Here is a 16,501-nt window from a genome sequence, read left to right as displayed (position 1 = left end):
GGATCCGTGAGTTGGGGGTTTCATCATTTAAACTGGGAGGTCTGGCAGGGAATGATCATGTTTCGGTGCCATTGTTAGAGATAGATGTCCAATCGGAATGCTCTCTGGGCTTGAGCCAATGCCAAGTTGGGCTAAGGACACACTAACGTTGATTGAATGATAGTTTTAGTGCAATTGAGGAGCTTTAATCCATTTGGACTGCCAAGGGTAGCCAGCGAATAAAGTGGGATTTGCTTAAGACTTAATGTGAGGGAAGATAAGTGATTTGTCTAAATGTGAGCAAACAAGGCAATAGTGTAAGTGTCCAACGAATAGGGCAAAAACTGCTGAGGCTCGGCAAAAGGGGGAAGAAACCTTTGCAGCTGGAAAAGGCACATCACGCTTCGGCACATTCAGCAAAGCCGTGAAGGGAGGAAGAGCGAGGGGCTACCGAGAAGCTGACATCAACAACACTGACCGTCCTTCTCATGTGTAAAATTCAAGTGAATTGCGCAATGGTTAACGTATTAATTGCTATTGACAGCACTAGACGTCCAATTGGGGTGGGTGGTATCGGAATAAGCTCATATGACAATTTGTTAAAAAGTAAAATGATGATTTTTATACTGATTCTTTTGTGAAAGTGTGACCTTTTTCTCAAATAATACATTTAAAATGTAAATCCCTAAACAAGACACATTTTAAGCCAAGACAGTTTAACTTAAATAATGCAACTTCCATCAAAATGCGCAATTATTAAACGTAAAAAGCATTGAACGACAAGCTTTACCACTTTCCTAACAAAAAAACGGAATACACTAAATTAAAGTCATCCAAATGCACTCATCAAAGAGCCAGATATGGCTCACGAGCCGTACGTTACCAACCCCTGCCATAGACAATTCCACGTTCTTTTACCTTCATAATATCAAATATCATCCTCCGAGTCAAAATGGATTGGACGGCGATCCCCGTCAGTGACGCTGACAATGACGGAGGTAGTTCCCGAAACGGAGACTTTTGAAAGCGCAGGCCTTCAAATGCCGCCTTGACGCCAGTCTCGAGAGTTTTAAGATTGCTAACATGAACTGCCAGAAATATGCGCAGGCCCACTGTTATCTGGAACGAAACACATGGCATTTGGCAGTAAAACAGACATCTTGGGGACAAGGCGGGAAGAAGGGGGGGTTAAGTTATCTTCACACGTCCCAGCACCTGAGTCAACACAGCGCTCGTAAACAAAGTGAGACAGAGGACAATGCGACGCGACGGCGAGGAACTTTTCAGACAAACGCCATCTGGCCAGAAAAGACCCGAACACAAACCAAACGTCGTCGTGGGTTAAATGAGGAATTCTCAACCCAGTAATGGCCAGCCGACGCATGCACCTTTAGAAGGAAAGGGAACATGAGAATGCCCGCATGGTCGCTATGCTTCTTCCTTTCCTTTTGTGTTCTTTGTTCGTTTACAGGTGTTGAGTGGGTGTGGCGGTCAGGTGCAGCCAACTGGTGCGCACCCACACCCAAGTTGATTGTGATACTGGTTCTTCCAAATACTGTAAACAGGCAGTTGGAATAGAGTGGGTGTTGAATTCTTGCCTTGCAGATGTCAATTGAGAATATGGTCCTACTTTCACTCCCTTGTTTTGCACTTGTATTACATTACAGGACACTGTACCCGATGGATTAGAAGCAAACTTTTACCCTCCAGCTATGCAAACAGTACCGACTGATGGAAGTCACCCATCAGGTCTGTTTGTTCTGCCAAGTCTAACTAATTTATGAATTTAGGACACCCAGACTGGGTGTATTTTTGTGTATTACATGTTGTTGTGCTGTAGATTCATTGGACATGCATGATTTGTAAAAAAAAAAATGGAGGATCATTTCAGAGTCCTTAATAAGCCTAAGAGGACATTTTCATGAAAACTCTTTTGTATGAACTTCTAACAATTAAGTTTTATGTTTTTATTCAAATAGAATTTTTTTAAATGAGTTTTTTTCAACAATTAAGACAATTTTTTCATCAAAAGTTATCCACAAACTCCCCCTTGCATCATATTGTTGTCATTTTTCAACCCAATATCAATACTCAAAAAGGTATTCGGTACCATTTCCACTACAACATAAATTTAAAAAACTGAAATGAAACATGAACTATTTTAGTGCTTCACCATTGAAACATTAAAAACCTCATTGAATTGCTGTAAAATCAACAGAAAGTGAGCTGAAATGACCAAGAAGTGACCCATAAATTCCCTCAAATTAAAGATGGAAGTGACTGAAAATGAACCAACAGCCTGCCATTGTCAATGATAGACTTCCAATACATTTAAATTCATATTTCAGAGTCATGAGTTAACTAGGAAAAGTCAAAATTATCCTCTTTGCATTACTATCATGAGTGCTGCAAAATCTAATTTACTCAATAACAAAGCATTTCGGAGTACCTGCAAAAAAAGAGATAACTGAATATGAAAACGTTTTAGATTAATTATCTTATGCAAATACAACAGTTCAGTATCAATACTTTGATCAGGTTTACAACCGAAACAAAAAAGTTGAGGTACTGGGAGTCAAGTAAGTTAGGGTTAGAGTTGTTTGTTGAAGCGTTTTACAACAGAACATCTTTTTACCCGTGTTTTGTAGGGGAACTAAAGTCAGCAACTATGCATTTCGCATCAACGGTTCACTAAACACAGCTAGCGTCAGGACGAGTGCCGATTTTTAAAGACGTCTTGGGACCCAAACAAAAGTTGATGGCGTTGGATCCAGGTCACTGGGTCCATTTCCTGCTAGAGAGCTCTCACACACTCTTGCTTGGCCACTATGGCGGCTGGCCTCTTGGTGCATTAGTGACCTGCGTGAGCTCAATGTGACACTGACACAGAGTGCAAGGCCTCGGGGTAAAGACGAGGACAAAAGCGATAGAACCCCACGATCGCACACGTACATAAAAACAGACACTGCGGGCAAACACACACATGCCTCAAAGGCTAAATCTTAGTCATATTAAAGAGTTAAAGAACAGAAACGCATCAGACCACTCTGCTCATCCTTGTTCATCACAGCCTTTGGAGCACATCGCCCCGCATCACTTCCAGGTCAGCAGACGGAAGCACAGAGCGCCGCCATTCCAGCGTGGCTTGGAAGGCTCAGAACGCACTGAAACTGCTTCAACTCATACAATTTTGGCCAATCTGGAGCATCAGTGACAGTAAATCGGGCTTTTGTTTTTTTCAAACGGAACGCGATGACCAAGAGAAGTGAGAGTCGCGTGTTTAACTTGGAAAAAAAACAAGGTGAGACATTTCTCATCTGGTGTGATAAAGAGTACATTTTTAAATCAAATTTCACACATTTGGTACAAGCTTTCACACAACCATCTGATACAACCTACGAAACTGGGAAATTTACCGACCTACCGGAACCCTCCCCCCCATCAATTTAAAAGGCTGGGTGAAATGGAATAATCATAATCAGCATCAAATTTATGCAAATGAAACTTCAAAGATGACGGTAGAGGATTGCATGCACGTACACATGGACACAAACAACCAATACCACTGGCGTGAGGACACGCGTGTGCTGTAAGGCGACACTGATGAAAAGATAATGAGCGGGCACGAGAGAGGGATGGGTGGACCAAAAAAGGAAGAAAGAAGGGGGGAAATGCCCTCAGTCATCAGGAGCACACAAAAGAGAGGAAACGACACCCTTCTCTGCTCCACCACTCGTCATGTGAATTCAGGCGCGACAACCTGCGCAACCGGACTGGTCACATGGAAAAACGTGCGTGAGGTGCAACTTTGACTTTTAGAGCATGTCAAGTTTTCTGTCAGTCATGATAAGGTTGTATATATTGATTGTTCCATGTATTAATCTGAACCTATCCTTAGATACACACACACAACACAGCTGCTCTGTATCACTTATTTTTTATCTCTTTTAGTTTGACACAACTAAAAAACAAACAAACATGTTTGCAATTACCTCTCCTAAATCATTGGGTATCATTGATTGGAGTCAGAGGGTGATCTATTGATATAAAAATGAAATCAATATATTAGTGTGATACGGAATGAGACCATATTGTATACATTGGTAACCTCTACTTACGAATTCTTCAAGTTAGGACATTTTCAAGTTACAAAACACTTTCATATGTTCCAATATAGGATCATTTTCACCAAGGATGAAACATTGCAAAAGGTATGCCAAATATAATTAATGAAGGAATGCTGTAATGCTTGCCATAGACTCCCTTTCTGAAACCATCATTCAAGCCATGCTCAATAGCTCCACTCCATTTTCCAGCAACACCTACTTAGCCGACTTCATAACACTTTGCATTCACAGTGCAGTTCAAACCCATCAGCCCACGAATGCACCACGGGAAGCATCACGTGGCACCAACGTGAGTGACAAATGAGCGAGCAAGAGAGAGATTTGAGCTAGCGAGACCAAACTCTTCAGCAATAGCTGTTTTATTTTGTTATTGCTTGATTCGGTGTTGTGGCATCAATTTAATGGCTTTATAAAGTGGCTCTATCTCACTCATTTTCTGAACCGGTTACCCAAGGGTCACGGGGGGTGCTGAAGTCTATTCCAGCTCATTACAGGCACCAGGCATGGGACACCCTGAATCCGCAGCCAGCCAATAACAAGCTTAATAAATAGTTTTCTTATATTTTTGCTCTGTTTGGCATACATATATGTTAGCATATATTTCATACAAAATTTGCATACTTTTTTTTCATTTTTAAAGGGTTTAAAGTGAGTATTATTAAATATTATGGAACGGATTGTGCTAATTCTATGTAAAATGCTGATCCACTTATTAATTTCATAAGTAAGGGTACCACTGTATATTGATGCACCTTATGGGGCTTTTATTTCAAATGACATACTCCTCTATTTATATTTTTACATTTTGTTATTTGAACAATTGACCATTTTTTTCATGAAAAAGGTGAAGAAAACTGTTCTGCTTTTATTTATGTGATTTAGCTATTGTTTAAAGAAATAGACAATTTCAATAAACTGACTTGTGAAATGTCATAGTTGACTAAACACTTTTGGTCCATATCGCCCATCCCTAATGGCAATAGACGTCCATTCATTGGAAAAAGGTCAGATGGATTGGACGTCTATCACCGTCAATCACACTGAAACATGATCATTCACAGTCACCTTCTTTATTCATGCGCGCAAAAGGTGACTTAGCAGCAGGCCAGAGTATCAAAGTGGGTCACACAAAAACACACTAACAAACACACTAACAAACACACATACACACACACACACACACACACCCGCAATTCCACACACACCGCAGGGCTTGCCTTCCCCAGTCCCATCCCCCATTTATCCACACACACATACACACATACCATATTAGCTTTACTGTACGCACCCGGCACACTGACACTTCTACACATTGACAGGGATAATCAGAGTGTACGAGATAATGGCTTCTTTGCCTCCGTTTCGCAGCCTTTGGCTCAGTCTAAAATTGCAGTAAAAGTACACACATTCACACATTCTTTTAGACAGATGCACAAAGTTTTATCCGACACTATAAATCCTTTCACGGTTCACCTCTTTTGGAACCAACGGCCGCAAAGTGAACTGAGAATGATAAATTTTTAATATGAATACACCAGATCGTGAGGGCAGGAACGGGGAGAGAACTATGGAACATGTCAAAATCGCCAATTTCATAAAGATATAATTTTTGACAATATTAGAAAATTTGGTACAATTTGACCTTGATGCAATTGGATTCAAGGTTCTTCACTCCACTTAATACGAAATTAGTAAATTATATTTCACCACAAGCGATAAAAAGCAAAGTTGACGATTTTTTCACATTTGTATTGACAACTATTCTTTTCAATGAAATGGCCTGTCTATAAAATGACAATGTTTATCAATGTTTTTTATTAATTCGATTCTCACTTGATCTTGCTTATAATCCAAAACGAAGTATTGTCTACATCCCAATTAACTAATCTTTTAGTTAGAGATTTTCTTTAGTGCAAATGTAGTAAGTCACTTACTAGCAAACATTGGCGCATAACAACTGTGAAGTCAAATGCACTGCCATTGACACCAAAAGAAATTCAGTCAATTTTGAATGACAATCATTCCCCGCCAACCCCTCCCAGGTCAAACAGGTTTGATGTTTATCACTGACAATGGCTACGAATGCTAATATCTTTGCTTCAGGTCTGGTTGTGATGCAAATCAAAAGCAAAAAGCCTTGCGAATGATATCTTGTACCACGAGAAAAAAAGTTATGTCACTCATACCTGAAGGCGACCATACTTTTTTTCCAAGCTTATAGGTCTTAACTTGCCATTTTGGGCTTAGGTGTGCTTTCTAATGCTACTGGTTGACATGTCTATTATCATAATATAATGATGCATACACAGTTTTATGTTTAACCTTTTCATGCACAAATTAAGACACTTTTTTACCCTTGTAGAGTAATCATTAAACTATTAGTTGAATGTGACAGCGCTGAAGGTTCAATCCCTTCATTCGCCCTTGCTATTTAAAATGAATTAGACATCTGTCTCCATCAAAGGAATGCAGTGATATAAATAATATGAAAAAAAAATCTAGTTAGTGTTAATTGGGACCATAAGCAGCATATTTTTTATTGGATTCATTTTAACTTAATAAATGTAGCTTTCATCAGCCCCATATTATTCATTCATTCATTTTCTGAACTGCTTAATCCTCATAAGGGTCGCAGGGGGTGCTGGCGTCAATCCCAGCTGACATCGAGCACGAGGCGGGGAACACCCTGAATTGGTGGCCAGCCAATCGCAGGTCACCAGGAGACAGACAACCATTTACGCTCACACTCAGCTTGGGGCAATTTAGAGTGTTTAACCAGCCTACCATAAATGTCTTTGCAATGTGGGAGGGAAACCCAGAGAAAACTCACACAAACATGTAAATTTGACAGAGATTACCGACCTGGGATCGAACCTAGGACCCCAGAACTGCGAGACCTACGCGCTAACCACTGATCCATTGCCCCCCTATCACATTTAGATTTATGAAAAGAAAATAATGAGTAATAATTAAAAATATATACGTATTAAGGGCATAAGTGACAATTTTAGAATGGCTGTCCACTGTAGCGACCACTATCCCTGAAAGGGTTAAAGATACATATTGGGACTTTTATTGCCATAAATGCGCAAAATGGATGTAACAAAGAAGGCACGAGAGGTTAAAAACGTGTCTTTTTTTCACAAGGACATCCTAATTCACCATTTGGAGCATAACAGAGCTTTATGGTACTGCTGCTAAAACACAGCAAATGCAAGAGAAGAAATTTGAGGCACTCATGCTGGCGTTTAATGCTTATCCAATTCAATTTTGCATATGTGTGCCACTTTTTGCATATGAATGATTGATAGACGCTCGGCCCACTGAGCATGCACGTAAATAAATGAGTAGTGGCGCTCATGCCCTCACGTCGGCGTTATCTCCACACACGCACGCACTCACGTGGGATCAAACCCACGCGCACACACATATGGATCAATATATACATATGGTTGTAAAAATGAAAATGAAAAGGGGTACCTTGATCGAGCTTCCTGAAGACGGAAGAATCCAGGCGGTAGTCCCGCACACGTCAAAGCGCACCCATGCTGTCTTCTTGCACGCCCACGCCAGACTGAGAGCGAGAAGGGGAGGAAAAAAAGAGAGAGAGGGGAGGAGTGTGTGTTGCGTGTGTGTTTGCGTGTTAGAGCCCGCCTACAAGTACACACACCCTCACCCCTCCTTCAAGTCTCAACTGTAGACTGCCATCAAGATGTGTGTACGCGTGTGTCTGTGTGTGTGTCTATGTGTGTGTCTATATGTGTGTGTCTATGTGTGTGTCTATGTGTGTGTCAATGTGTGTGTCTATGTGCGTGTCTGTGTGTGTGTCTGTGTGTCTGTGTGTCTGTGTGTGTGTGCGTCTGTGTGTGTGTGTGTGTGTGTGTGTGTCTGTGTGTGTCTGTGTGTGTGTGTGTGTCTGTGTGTGTGTGTCTGTGCGTGTGTGTCTGTGTGTGTGTGTGTGTGTGTGCGTGTGTGTGTGTCTGTGTCTGTGTGTGTGTGCGTGTCTGTGCGTGTGTGTGTCTGTGTGTGTGTGTGTCTGTGCGTGTGCGTGTGTCTGTGTGTGTCTGTGTGTGTCCAAGAGCTGGGCGATCTGCCGTCAAAATGATATTTTTGTGTATATTGTTGTAGTATTATGTAAATGTAGGGTGGTCCGGTGGTTGAGTGGTTAGCGCATCAGCCTCACAGCTCTGGGGTCCTGGGTTCAAATCCATGTCAATTCACCTGTGTAGAGTTTGCATGTTCTCCCTGTGGCTGTGTGGGTTTTCTCTGGGTGCTCTACTTTCCTCCCACAGTCCTTAAAACATGCATGGTAGGCTGATTGGACTCTCTAAATTGCCCCCTAGGTATGAGTGTGAATGGTGGTCTGTCGCCCGGCCACCACTTTAGGGTGTCCTCCTGCTTTTCAGTAACTACGTTATCCCAAGTGTATTTTGTATTAGAATACACAATATTTTTATTGTATTTATATGCATGATGGCAGCCACCCCTCCCAGTCCAAAAGACTTAGACATGGTTTGCCATCAATGTCAATTCACTATCCACTGCCAGCACGTACGCTTCCACATACCCCTAACATGACCCACCGCAGGGGTCCGGCCACAACAGGATGTAGACGATCGAGTGGGTTGAATTTGGGTTTATAAGGCCATTTCCCACAGTACTGGTCCTACACGACATTATTGGCTTGTAATAGAATTACGAGAGGAGTGGTGTGGAAGCGATTTACTGGATTAAAAACTGTGATGGCGTGCTGTGACAAGCTGCTGGGGTTATGGCACAGGTTGGGGGATTCTTATGTAACCGTTTACACCAGCATTTAGCTTTGTTGTCCATTTTTCAGTCTTTGCCAGAACACTTGAGACCCAAAACTTACTTTACTAGAAAAAATTCTAATCCGTCCTCACACAGGCAAACAGGGTCCATGTTAAATGTATTTTATATATACACACATGTACATAGCGGTTTCCCGACTTCCGCTTTCGCCTGGGGTCATGTCAGCTAATCCCTGTCCGGCCAACTTATATTTTCCATTAGCGCGGAACGCCGCCGCGCATTCTAATGTGGATGCAATAATACACACAATGCGTTGCTTGTTCTGACAGACGATGATTCCTTAAGGAACGTGGAAAATGTGACTGTTGGGTGTTTTGCAGCAGGAGAGACACACGCGGTATTGCAAGGGTGTCCAAAGCTTTTTTCTTCCTTCCACTTTCAGATAAATCGAAGGACGCAAAGGCCAATTTGAAGTTATTCCACATTTATTTGTTAAGCAGATTGGAATCAGTTAAAAAAAACCAGATCATCGGGTGGCCTATATACGTATCATCTTACTTTCTCCCGCTTATCCGAGGTCGGGGCGCGGGGGCGAGCAATGTGTTTGAAGTCACAGCTTTCAAACTTGTCATGTTAATGTTGCTTTTCCTAAATTCGAGGTCACCATTTCGCCAACTCACCCCCGGGATCAATAACCAATGACCCAGTGTAGGAAGATGAAACATTGACCAAATTTAGCTGCTCAAAGCATCTGTTTCATAAAGTTGTCAGCTTCAATACTTCAAACACTAAGAATTAGAAATTGGCGATTTACAACAACGTTGTTTTTCGATAAACAAAGTCATCTTAGGTCACAATTCTGCGTGACTTTTAGTCAGTAAGAGATTACAAGTAGCACTGGAAAAAAACAAAAACAACTTTCACTTCATTCTTTTGCTCTATTCTTGCTTGTGTCTTAAATTTCCGTACAACAGGAACATGGAACTTAGTATTTAAGTATGTATTAACTCATTGGCTGCTATTGCCAATGGTACTGAAAGATAAGCATTTGAAAGCCAGTCCTGATATTTATGCAATAATAATGTCCAATGAGCTTCTACTTGTCATGTTAAACGAGCCAGGATCTAAATTTAGACAACAGTTCCGGTGGGGAAAAAAGAAAATTCCTGGTTCTGGGGTGAAGTCCCCGCGGTGGAAATGCCTTATTAGAGGCCATGACTTCGAATAAAAAATGAAACCACCATATGGGCTGCACCAGCTGCTCTTTTTTTTTGCAAACATTATACCAACCTGCCATCACATGCTTCTTAGCGCAAGGTCATAGAACAGACACGTCTGCAGCCTGCAGCTCCTCGTGAATATTCATTAGGAGCCAGTCAGCTCATTAAAGGGCTTTGGCTAACCAGGAATGCTGCAATCAGATACTAAAGTTGAGTTAAAACTAGACACTCTGCTGTAATTTGGCTGTGGCAGAAAACGGAAGAGTCAGGACGCATTTGCGTTCATATTCCATGGTGAACTTGGCAGGTACGTGTCAACGGAATCTCCAAAGGTCATTTTAAAGGACAAAATGAGAAAAGAAAGAAAAATGCCCGGAATAAAACCATACACTGGATAGATTTGTCAGTGGAATGTCAGTTTTCTGGGTTAGTTAGTTGCTTCACGGGTCAAAGAGTCACAATTGGGCCTTGTTAGTCGCCCAGTTGTGTCTCATCACATCGCTCGCTTTAAAATGACCACGAAGCTGGCGACGTTGGGGGTGGAAGAGTCGGCTTGTGGGGAAAAAAAGGGGCAGGCGTTCTCCCGGGAAAAGACTGAAGCTAAGCGCACAAATGCAGTCCTTTTGAGTGGTAGGCAATAAATATACATAGCTCTCAAGTATAAAAAAGAAAAACAATACAAGTTGTGCAACATTTATAAAACGAATGAGATGAAAAGGCTGTCCATTAAATGATTTATTCATTTTTTTCGCCTATGTACTTTACTGTCTGACCAATAGCAAAGTACACCAAAAACGTATACATGTGTTATGCACAAAAATAAAACTCTAATTGAATTTGTATCCTTCATATAGTTTCGTATTGAAAATGTGTTTTCATAGTATACAAGCTTTTATTGATACTATATTATATTTTTTAAGCGTTACTATCATGTCTACAAGCAAAAAGAAGATTTTTCTGGTCATAAAAGGATAATATTGTAACATATAAATGGCTATTTTGTATGCGTAAAAATGACTACTTTAGCGATTCATATTTCCGCGTACTTTTTCAATGCTCTTCTTAATGTGTCTTAACATTTGGTCATCAACAAAATGACTGTTTGTAGTCACTTCATCCATGATGGCTAAAGGGAGGAGGGCAAAAACGGCAGAGCAGTTGACACCCGTGTGATGTATGTCGCGCACACCCGTGACAAAATTTTATGGGAAAAAGTAGCCGGTCAGAAAATCTCACCACTACAAACAAAAACACCAGGAGATAGAAATGATGCAGAAAGACAATAAAGTTGCTTCCTCTCTTCATTTTTCATGCTCACCACTTTCCTCCTTTGCTAAATATTTGCTTTGGAAACATGTAGGGGGTTTCATTTACATAACATAACAGAAATCCCTGGAGGAAGAAGCCACTCAACTAGCAAGAACAAAAGGCAGCAGCTGAAGAAACAGCTTTATGGACAATATCATTGGTTTTTTTCTTTTTACATTCTCACTGGATTTTTCATTAAATGACTACTGTTGCCGAAAACACAGGTATCAAATGGAGGCCAGGGGGTCAAATCTGGGCCCCTAGAAAGTAAATCATGAGCGCTGACTTTCTGCTTTATGATCAGATTCACTTGAAGATTATATATGTACGTATAGGGAATGTTTATTTCCCTTTTTCCCCTTTTAAATCAATAATTGCACCCTGGCCTAAAAAACATCCTTGTTATGTTTTTCTTTCCAGCAATTATAATTGCTTTTTTTGGACATTTTTGGTGAAAAGTCACGCGTGCTTGAAAAAATTCCTTCACTTGATCAATTCCCACCACAGTCAGTCATCCAAAGCATCCCCGGAATGCCACGCCGAATCGTCGTCGTGCCGATGGCCACGCCGCACATTCCTGGGGTCGTAAACAACAGGTTGTGGTCACATTTAACTCGTTGGCTGCAATTGACGGCGGTACACGTCTCTCCTTTCACATGAGACCTAACCTAGGGTTCAGGGGTCAGGTCAAAGGGTCCTTGTAATTAGTCTGTAATTTTGCCCTCTGACTCTTTAACCCCTTCAGTCTGTGGAGTACCTTCCAATTTTGGTCCTGGGGTCAATTATCAGGGCAAGAGAAAGACTGTTTAATCTCCACAGTTGGTATCTATTTTGACTGCAGGTGGTTTATTTTGGAAATTTAAGGTCAAAGGTAGATGTTGTGTGCCGTTACTGCTTTCCAGAGGCCCGTGAACCTTTAGACTTTCACAATAAAAGCATGTCAGTGAGGCAAACATTCCTGAAGCCCTTTTTTTCAGACTTGCATAACTGCTATTACCACCTCCATGTGTAAGCGGGTGATGAATATTGGGTGAGAGTGTGACTTTTATCTCTTTGTCTCTAATGTGGTGGAGGTCAGATGGATGATCTCTCCTAGGCAAATAATGGAATACTGTACTCTTTCTTGACATTCCATGAAAAGCTTTTAGACATTCACTGAACTCTCAAGGTCGCTCTCTTCAATCTGTATTATTTATCACCAAAGGCTATTTATAACAGCTTTTACTGTCTATCAGTCAGGCTGTTCTCCTCTCCACAAGATGAATGTAGGAGCTTAAGGTAATGAAACTTGTTAGAATGTTAAAATTATTTTGTCTCGTGGCATTCTGATATTATTCTTGTGCCAATACTACTTCAGCGTATAAATACTTTTTCTTCTTCTAGCAATATTACAGACAATGTTTTTGTGAAAAAAAAACATGACTCCTTTCTATATAATTGACTATATTTTCAAGAGTAAAACCATTCCTCACTGTACATTGAAAAAATCATATTTAATAAATAAATAAGTGAATATATGCACTATATTTAGGCCAATCGAACAAGTAGAAGAGGTCTTCTAATTAGTCTTTCATCTTTTTAAAGGGATGTTATCTTATTTTAAGTATGATTTTGTTTTTACTACAAATGAGACCTTCTTGGTAAGAATGAGCTCCACACCACCCACGACCCTTGTGAGGATAAGCAGTTCAGAAAATGAATGAATGAAAAGACTGATTTTTTTTTTCTCCAAAACTAACAGTGTCCAATTATATATATTGACAATCCCCATAAGAAAGACTGAAAAACAATCACAAAGGTGTGAAGCCAGGATGTACACTTCCCATGTGTAATTGTGTGCATGTGAAGCTAGGGCACAGCTGTTCACTGCAATAACCACCAGAAGATCCAATTCTGGCACCCAAAACATTTCATCATAAAATATTCCATATTTCAGTAGCTCTGGGCTCTCTTCTGATAGCTCTGCTAGAGTGAGATGTTCATGAAATGTTTTCATGCCAGCGCAACGGCCATTAATATTTTACACTGAATGATTGTCATCAATATTTGAAGACGAATGTGTACGTCTCTCTTACTAAGCAAACAACTTCATTCATTTGGATGAGGAGAAAAAAAAACTACAACTAGTGCGACTGGTTGCTATAATGGTCGACTACAGCACCTCCTAGTGGATCATGTAGTATTGTGCAACACAGGTTTCAATGGAGTAGGTAGTTATAATATAACTACTCCATTGAAACCTGTGTTGCACATATATTATATATATATATATATATATATATATATATATATATATATATATATATATATATATATATATATATATATATATATTAGTATTTTTTATTTGTTAGTTCAACAAAAGCACAAGTTAATTAAAAGAATTAACTGGAAATTATTGAAATAAGACTCAAACCCAGTGTTTTGTAAGAGGTATGATTTGAAAACTAATCTCAATTTCAAATTCCTTGTACTCCATTATGAAGTATTTATGCATCTAAAGCATTGTTTTATTAGTTAAATTTAATGTCCAGGTCAGACGTTGGAAATTGGGATTTCCCTGGGCGTACTTACACAACAAGTAAAACAAAAATACATGGTATGAAGAAACTTTATTAAATTTCTTTTCTCGCTATGAACATCTTTTTGGGATCCAAGCAGACAAACAAGCACTAAGAATACCAAAATTTCTGTCTCAACAAGGTCAAAAATAAATGCTGCGTTGCGTATACACATTCACTGGGTGATGCCGATAACGCCGCAGGCCAGTCGCGCACCAGCGTTGCCCGTCTTTTTGCTCTCCTCGTTACCTCCTCGCCCCAGATCGTCCTCCTTCTCGTGGATCTGAAAGTATGCCTATTTAACACCAACTCGCCAAGTGTGGTTGTGCAAAAAGAATGAAAAAGATGAACTAACTCACCACCATGGTTCTGCCAATGATGGAGGACTGCCCGGCGAGGGAGATCAGGGCGTCCATGATGTCGATTTTGGCTACTTTGTCGGGGCCCGCGGTCAAGTTGCCAAGATCACCGACGTGTCTGTTGGAGCATTTTACCAAACTGAAGCTACTAACTAAAGTTTTTCCATACTATGCACAACAAACTAGGACTTGCTATATTTTAACCTGATGTCACAAATGTTCAAACTAGTATTCCAACTTCCCATTATTGTAAACAGAAAATACCTGTCCGCATCCATCGGCCCAGCGTGAGTCTTGTTAAACGGGTTGAAGTGCGGTCCTGCACTGACGCAGCCTGTCCGTGGGAAGGAAGAAGAAAAACATCCTCTCGTGACACTTCCAATGAGCACAACACACTCCAGTTCATGTTACATTAAAGATAAGCAATAAAACAGTACAATTTCAAGAAAGTTGATTCAACTTGCAAGACACCAACAGATTGGTGAAGAGCTGCCCTCTTGATCAATTGGAATAAAAACCTGCCCCCTTTCGGAAACAATGTTCCTGGCCTTTGGTCTAAACTTTAGACCAAAGGCCAGGAACTCTAAAAGTAATGATACCGACCGTTGGTGTTATCTCCGAAGGTGTGGACGTGAAATCCATGCTTGCCTGGCATCAAGCCTTTTATTTCTCCCGTCAGTCTCACTGGGGAGTTTTCATTCTAATGGGATGAGAACAGCAGAAACACAGTGCTTATGTGAGTGAACACTGACAATTTACTCGCAGATGTAAAGCGCTAACTTATTGGCTGCCTTTAACGTCAATAGACGTCTGAATCCATTTCAGCAGTGAATTAAAATTTGTCCAGCCTCAACGTTAAAGTGAAGGGAAAATTACTAGTGACAAATACATTCCAATTCACAACAGAAAGATGAAACCAATCACACAGGTTTGTCAATGGATCATTAAAATCCTATGGCAGCCATTTGCTGGTGTCAACAACATGTCAACAAGGCCATTCGATAAGCAATGACAATGACTCAGCACTTACATTTTTCCATTGCAAACCTCTGAATTTTTTTTATTTGAATTTTAATAAAATGTGAGAGATGAGACGATCAATGCAAAAATGGCGTTTCTAAGCAAAATAAATTAAAAGATTAAAATGTCAGACTTATACAACAGCCCTGGAAATCCCAATAAATTAACCATTTGGCGTTCAAAAGTGAGGAGATTTTAATTGAAACCATTTTAAAAACTGGTGTGCAATTATTAGTTTTTAAAATTGTTTCAATTAAAATGTCATCAGCGTACCATAAACGTTGCTTAACTCCGTATTTCATGAATTGGACGCGTTTGACGGTGGGAGAATCAATCGCACGTGAGGAAATTACATTAGATTTGCAAGATCACGTGTTAATATTAAATAAGGTGCTTTTTATACAAACTTCCTTTAATGAATGGAAGTGCTTGTTATACAACAAATCAGCATGAGGTCGAACTGGAGAATTTAGCTAGCTTAGCATACAAACTCCTCTACACCGGCGAATTTATCTTCGACATTCATTCAATAGAATTGACGTAGATTACCTCCTGCTCAAAATACACCGTTCCGGTGGTTTCACCAGCTCCTTTGAGGACGCAAACAGCTTTCAGCGCCATTTCTTTTGCAGTGGTTCGCAAGAAAGAATGCAAAAACGAAGTGCGTGCAGGGGAGTCAACTGCAGATGACTGAGACAACCGAGCATTTCGCGGTGGCTCTCATTTGGGCGGTGCTCCAGGCAACCAATCAGAGACAGAATACCGCAAAAATGCCGATGTCTGATTGGGTCTTCTCGTGGTTTTGTAAACACAACCTGGAGGTTTACATAAAAGCGTCAATAATCAGGTGGGTTTGTTTGTTTAAACTTTAAATCCTTTTCTTGCATCGGACAACTATAGTTGTAGTTAATCAGTTTAGGTTACAGAATAATTTATTTATTGTACAAAAAAAGGCAAACAACATAACAAAACTAATCAATTTTGGGAAAATGTGAACTCGAAGTTTTTTTTTGTTCTTGTTTTGTTACCATCTCATTTATCCATTTCTTATGACAATATAATATGAATTAAATAAATGCATAATGTACATTATGGATTTGATTCATATTATATTATATACCAGCCATTTAAAAAGATATAGATAAAATATGCGG

General features: G+C 40.2%; 2 protein-coding genes across 2 annotated transcripts in view; both read right to left on the bottom strand.

Annotated features, from left to right (window-relative positions):
- Nucleotides 1-7,696, bottom strand: part of tiam1a (TIAM Rac1 associated GEF 1a) — a 31,815-nt gene extending 24,119 nt beyond the window's left edge. Inside the window, exon 1 of the mRNA XM_077591422.1 lies at nt 7,587-7,696. The gene's annotated coding sequence lies outside the window, so the exon portion shown is untranslated. The remainder of the gene's footprint in view (nt 1-7,586) is intronic.
- A 6,306-nt stretch (nt 7,697-14,002) lies between these two features.
- sod1 (superoxide dismutase 1, soluble) lies at nt 14,003-16,062 on the bottom strand. The gene is made up of 5 exons (XM_077592973.1): nt 15,897-16,062; nt 14,931-15,027; nt 14,592-14,661; nt 14,328-14,445; nt 14,003-14,251 (listed from the first exon to the last, which is right to left on the bottom strand). The coding sequence occupies exons 1-5, from the start codon at nt 15,966-15,968 to the stop codon at nt 14,144-14,146; spliced, it is 465 nt and encodes a 154-aa protein (XP_077449099.1). The 5' UTR covers nt 15,969-16,062; the 3' UTR covers nt 14,003-14,143.
- Between the last annotated feature and the right edge of the window lie 439 nt (nt 16,063-16,501).

This window comes from Stigmatopora argus, chromosome 22 (assembly GCF_051989625.1).
Source record: "Stigmatopora argus isolate UIUO_Sarg chromosome 22, RoL_Sarg_1.0, whole genome shotgun sequence".
In the NCBI taxonomy this organism is placed as follows: domain Eukaryota; kingdom Metazoa; phylum Chordata; class Actinopteri; order Syngnathiformes; family Syngnathidae; genus Stigmatopora; species Stigmatopora argus.
This window is presented reverse-complemented; position numbering and strand designations above follow the sequence as displayed.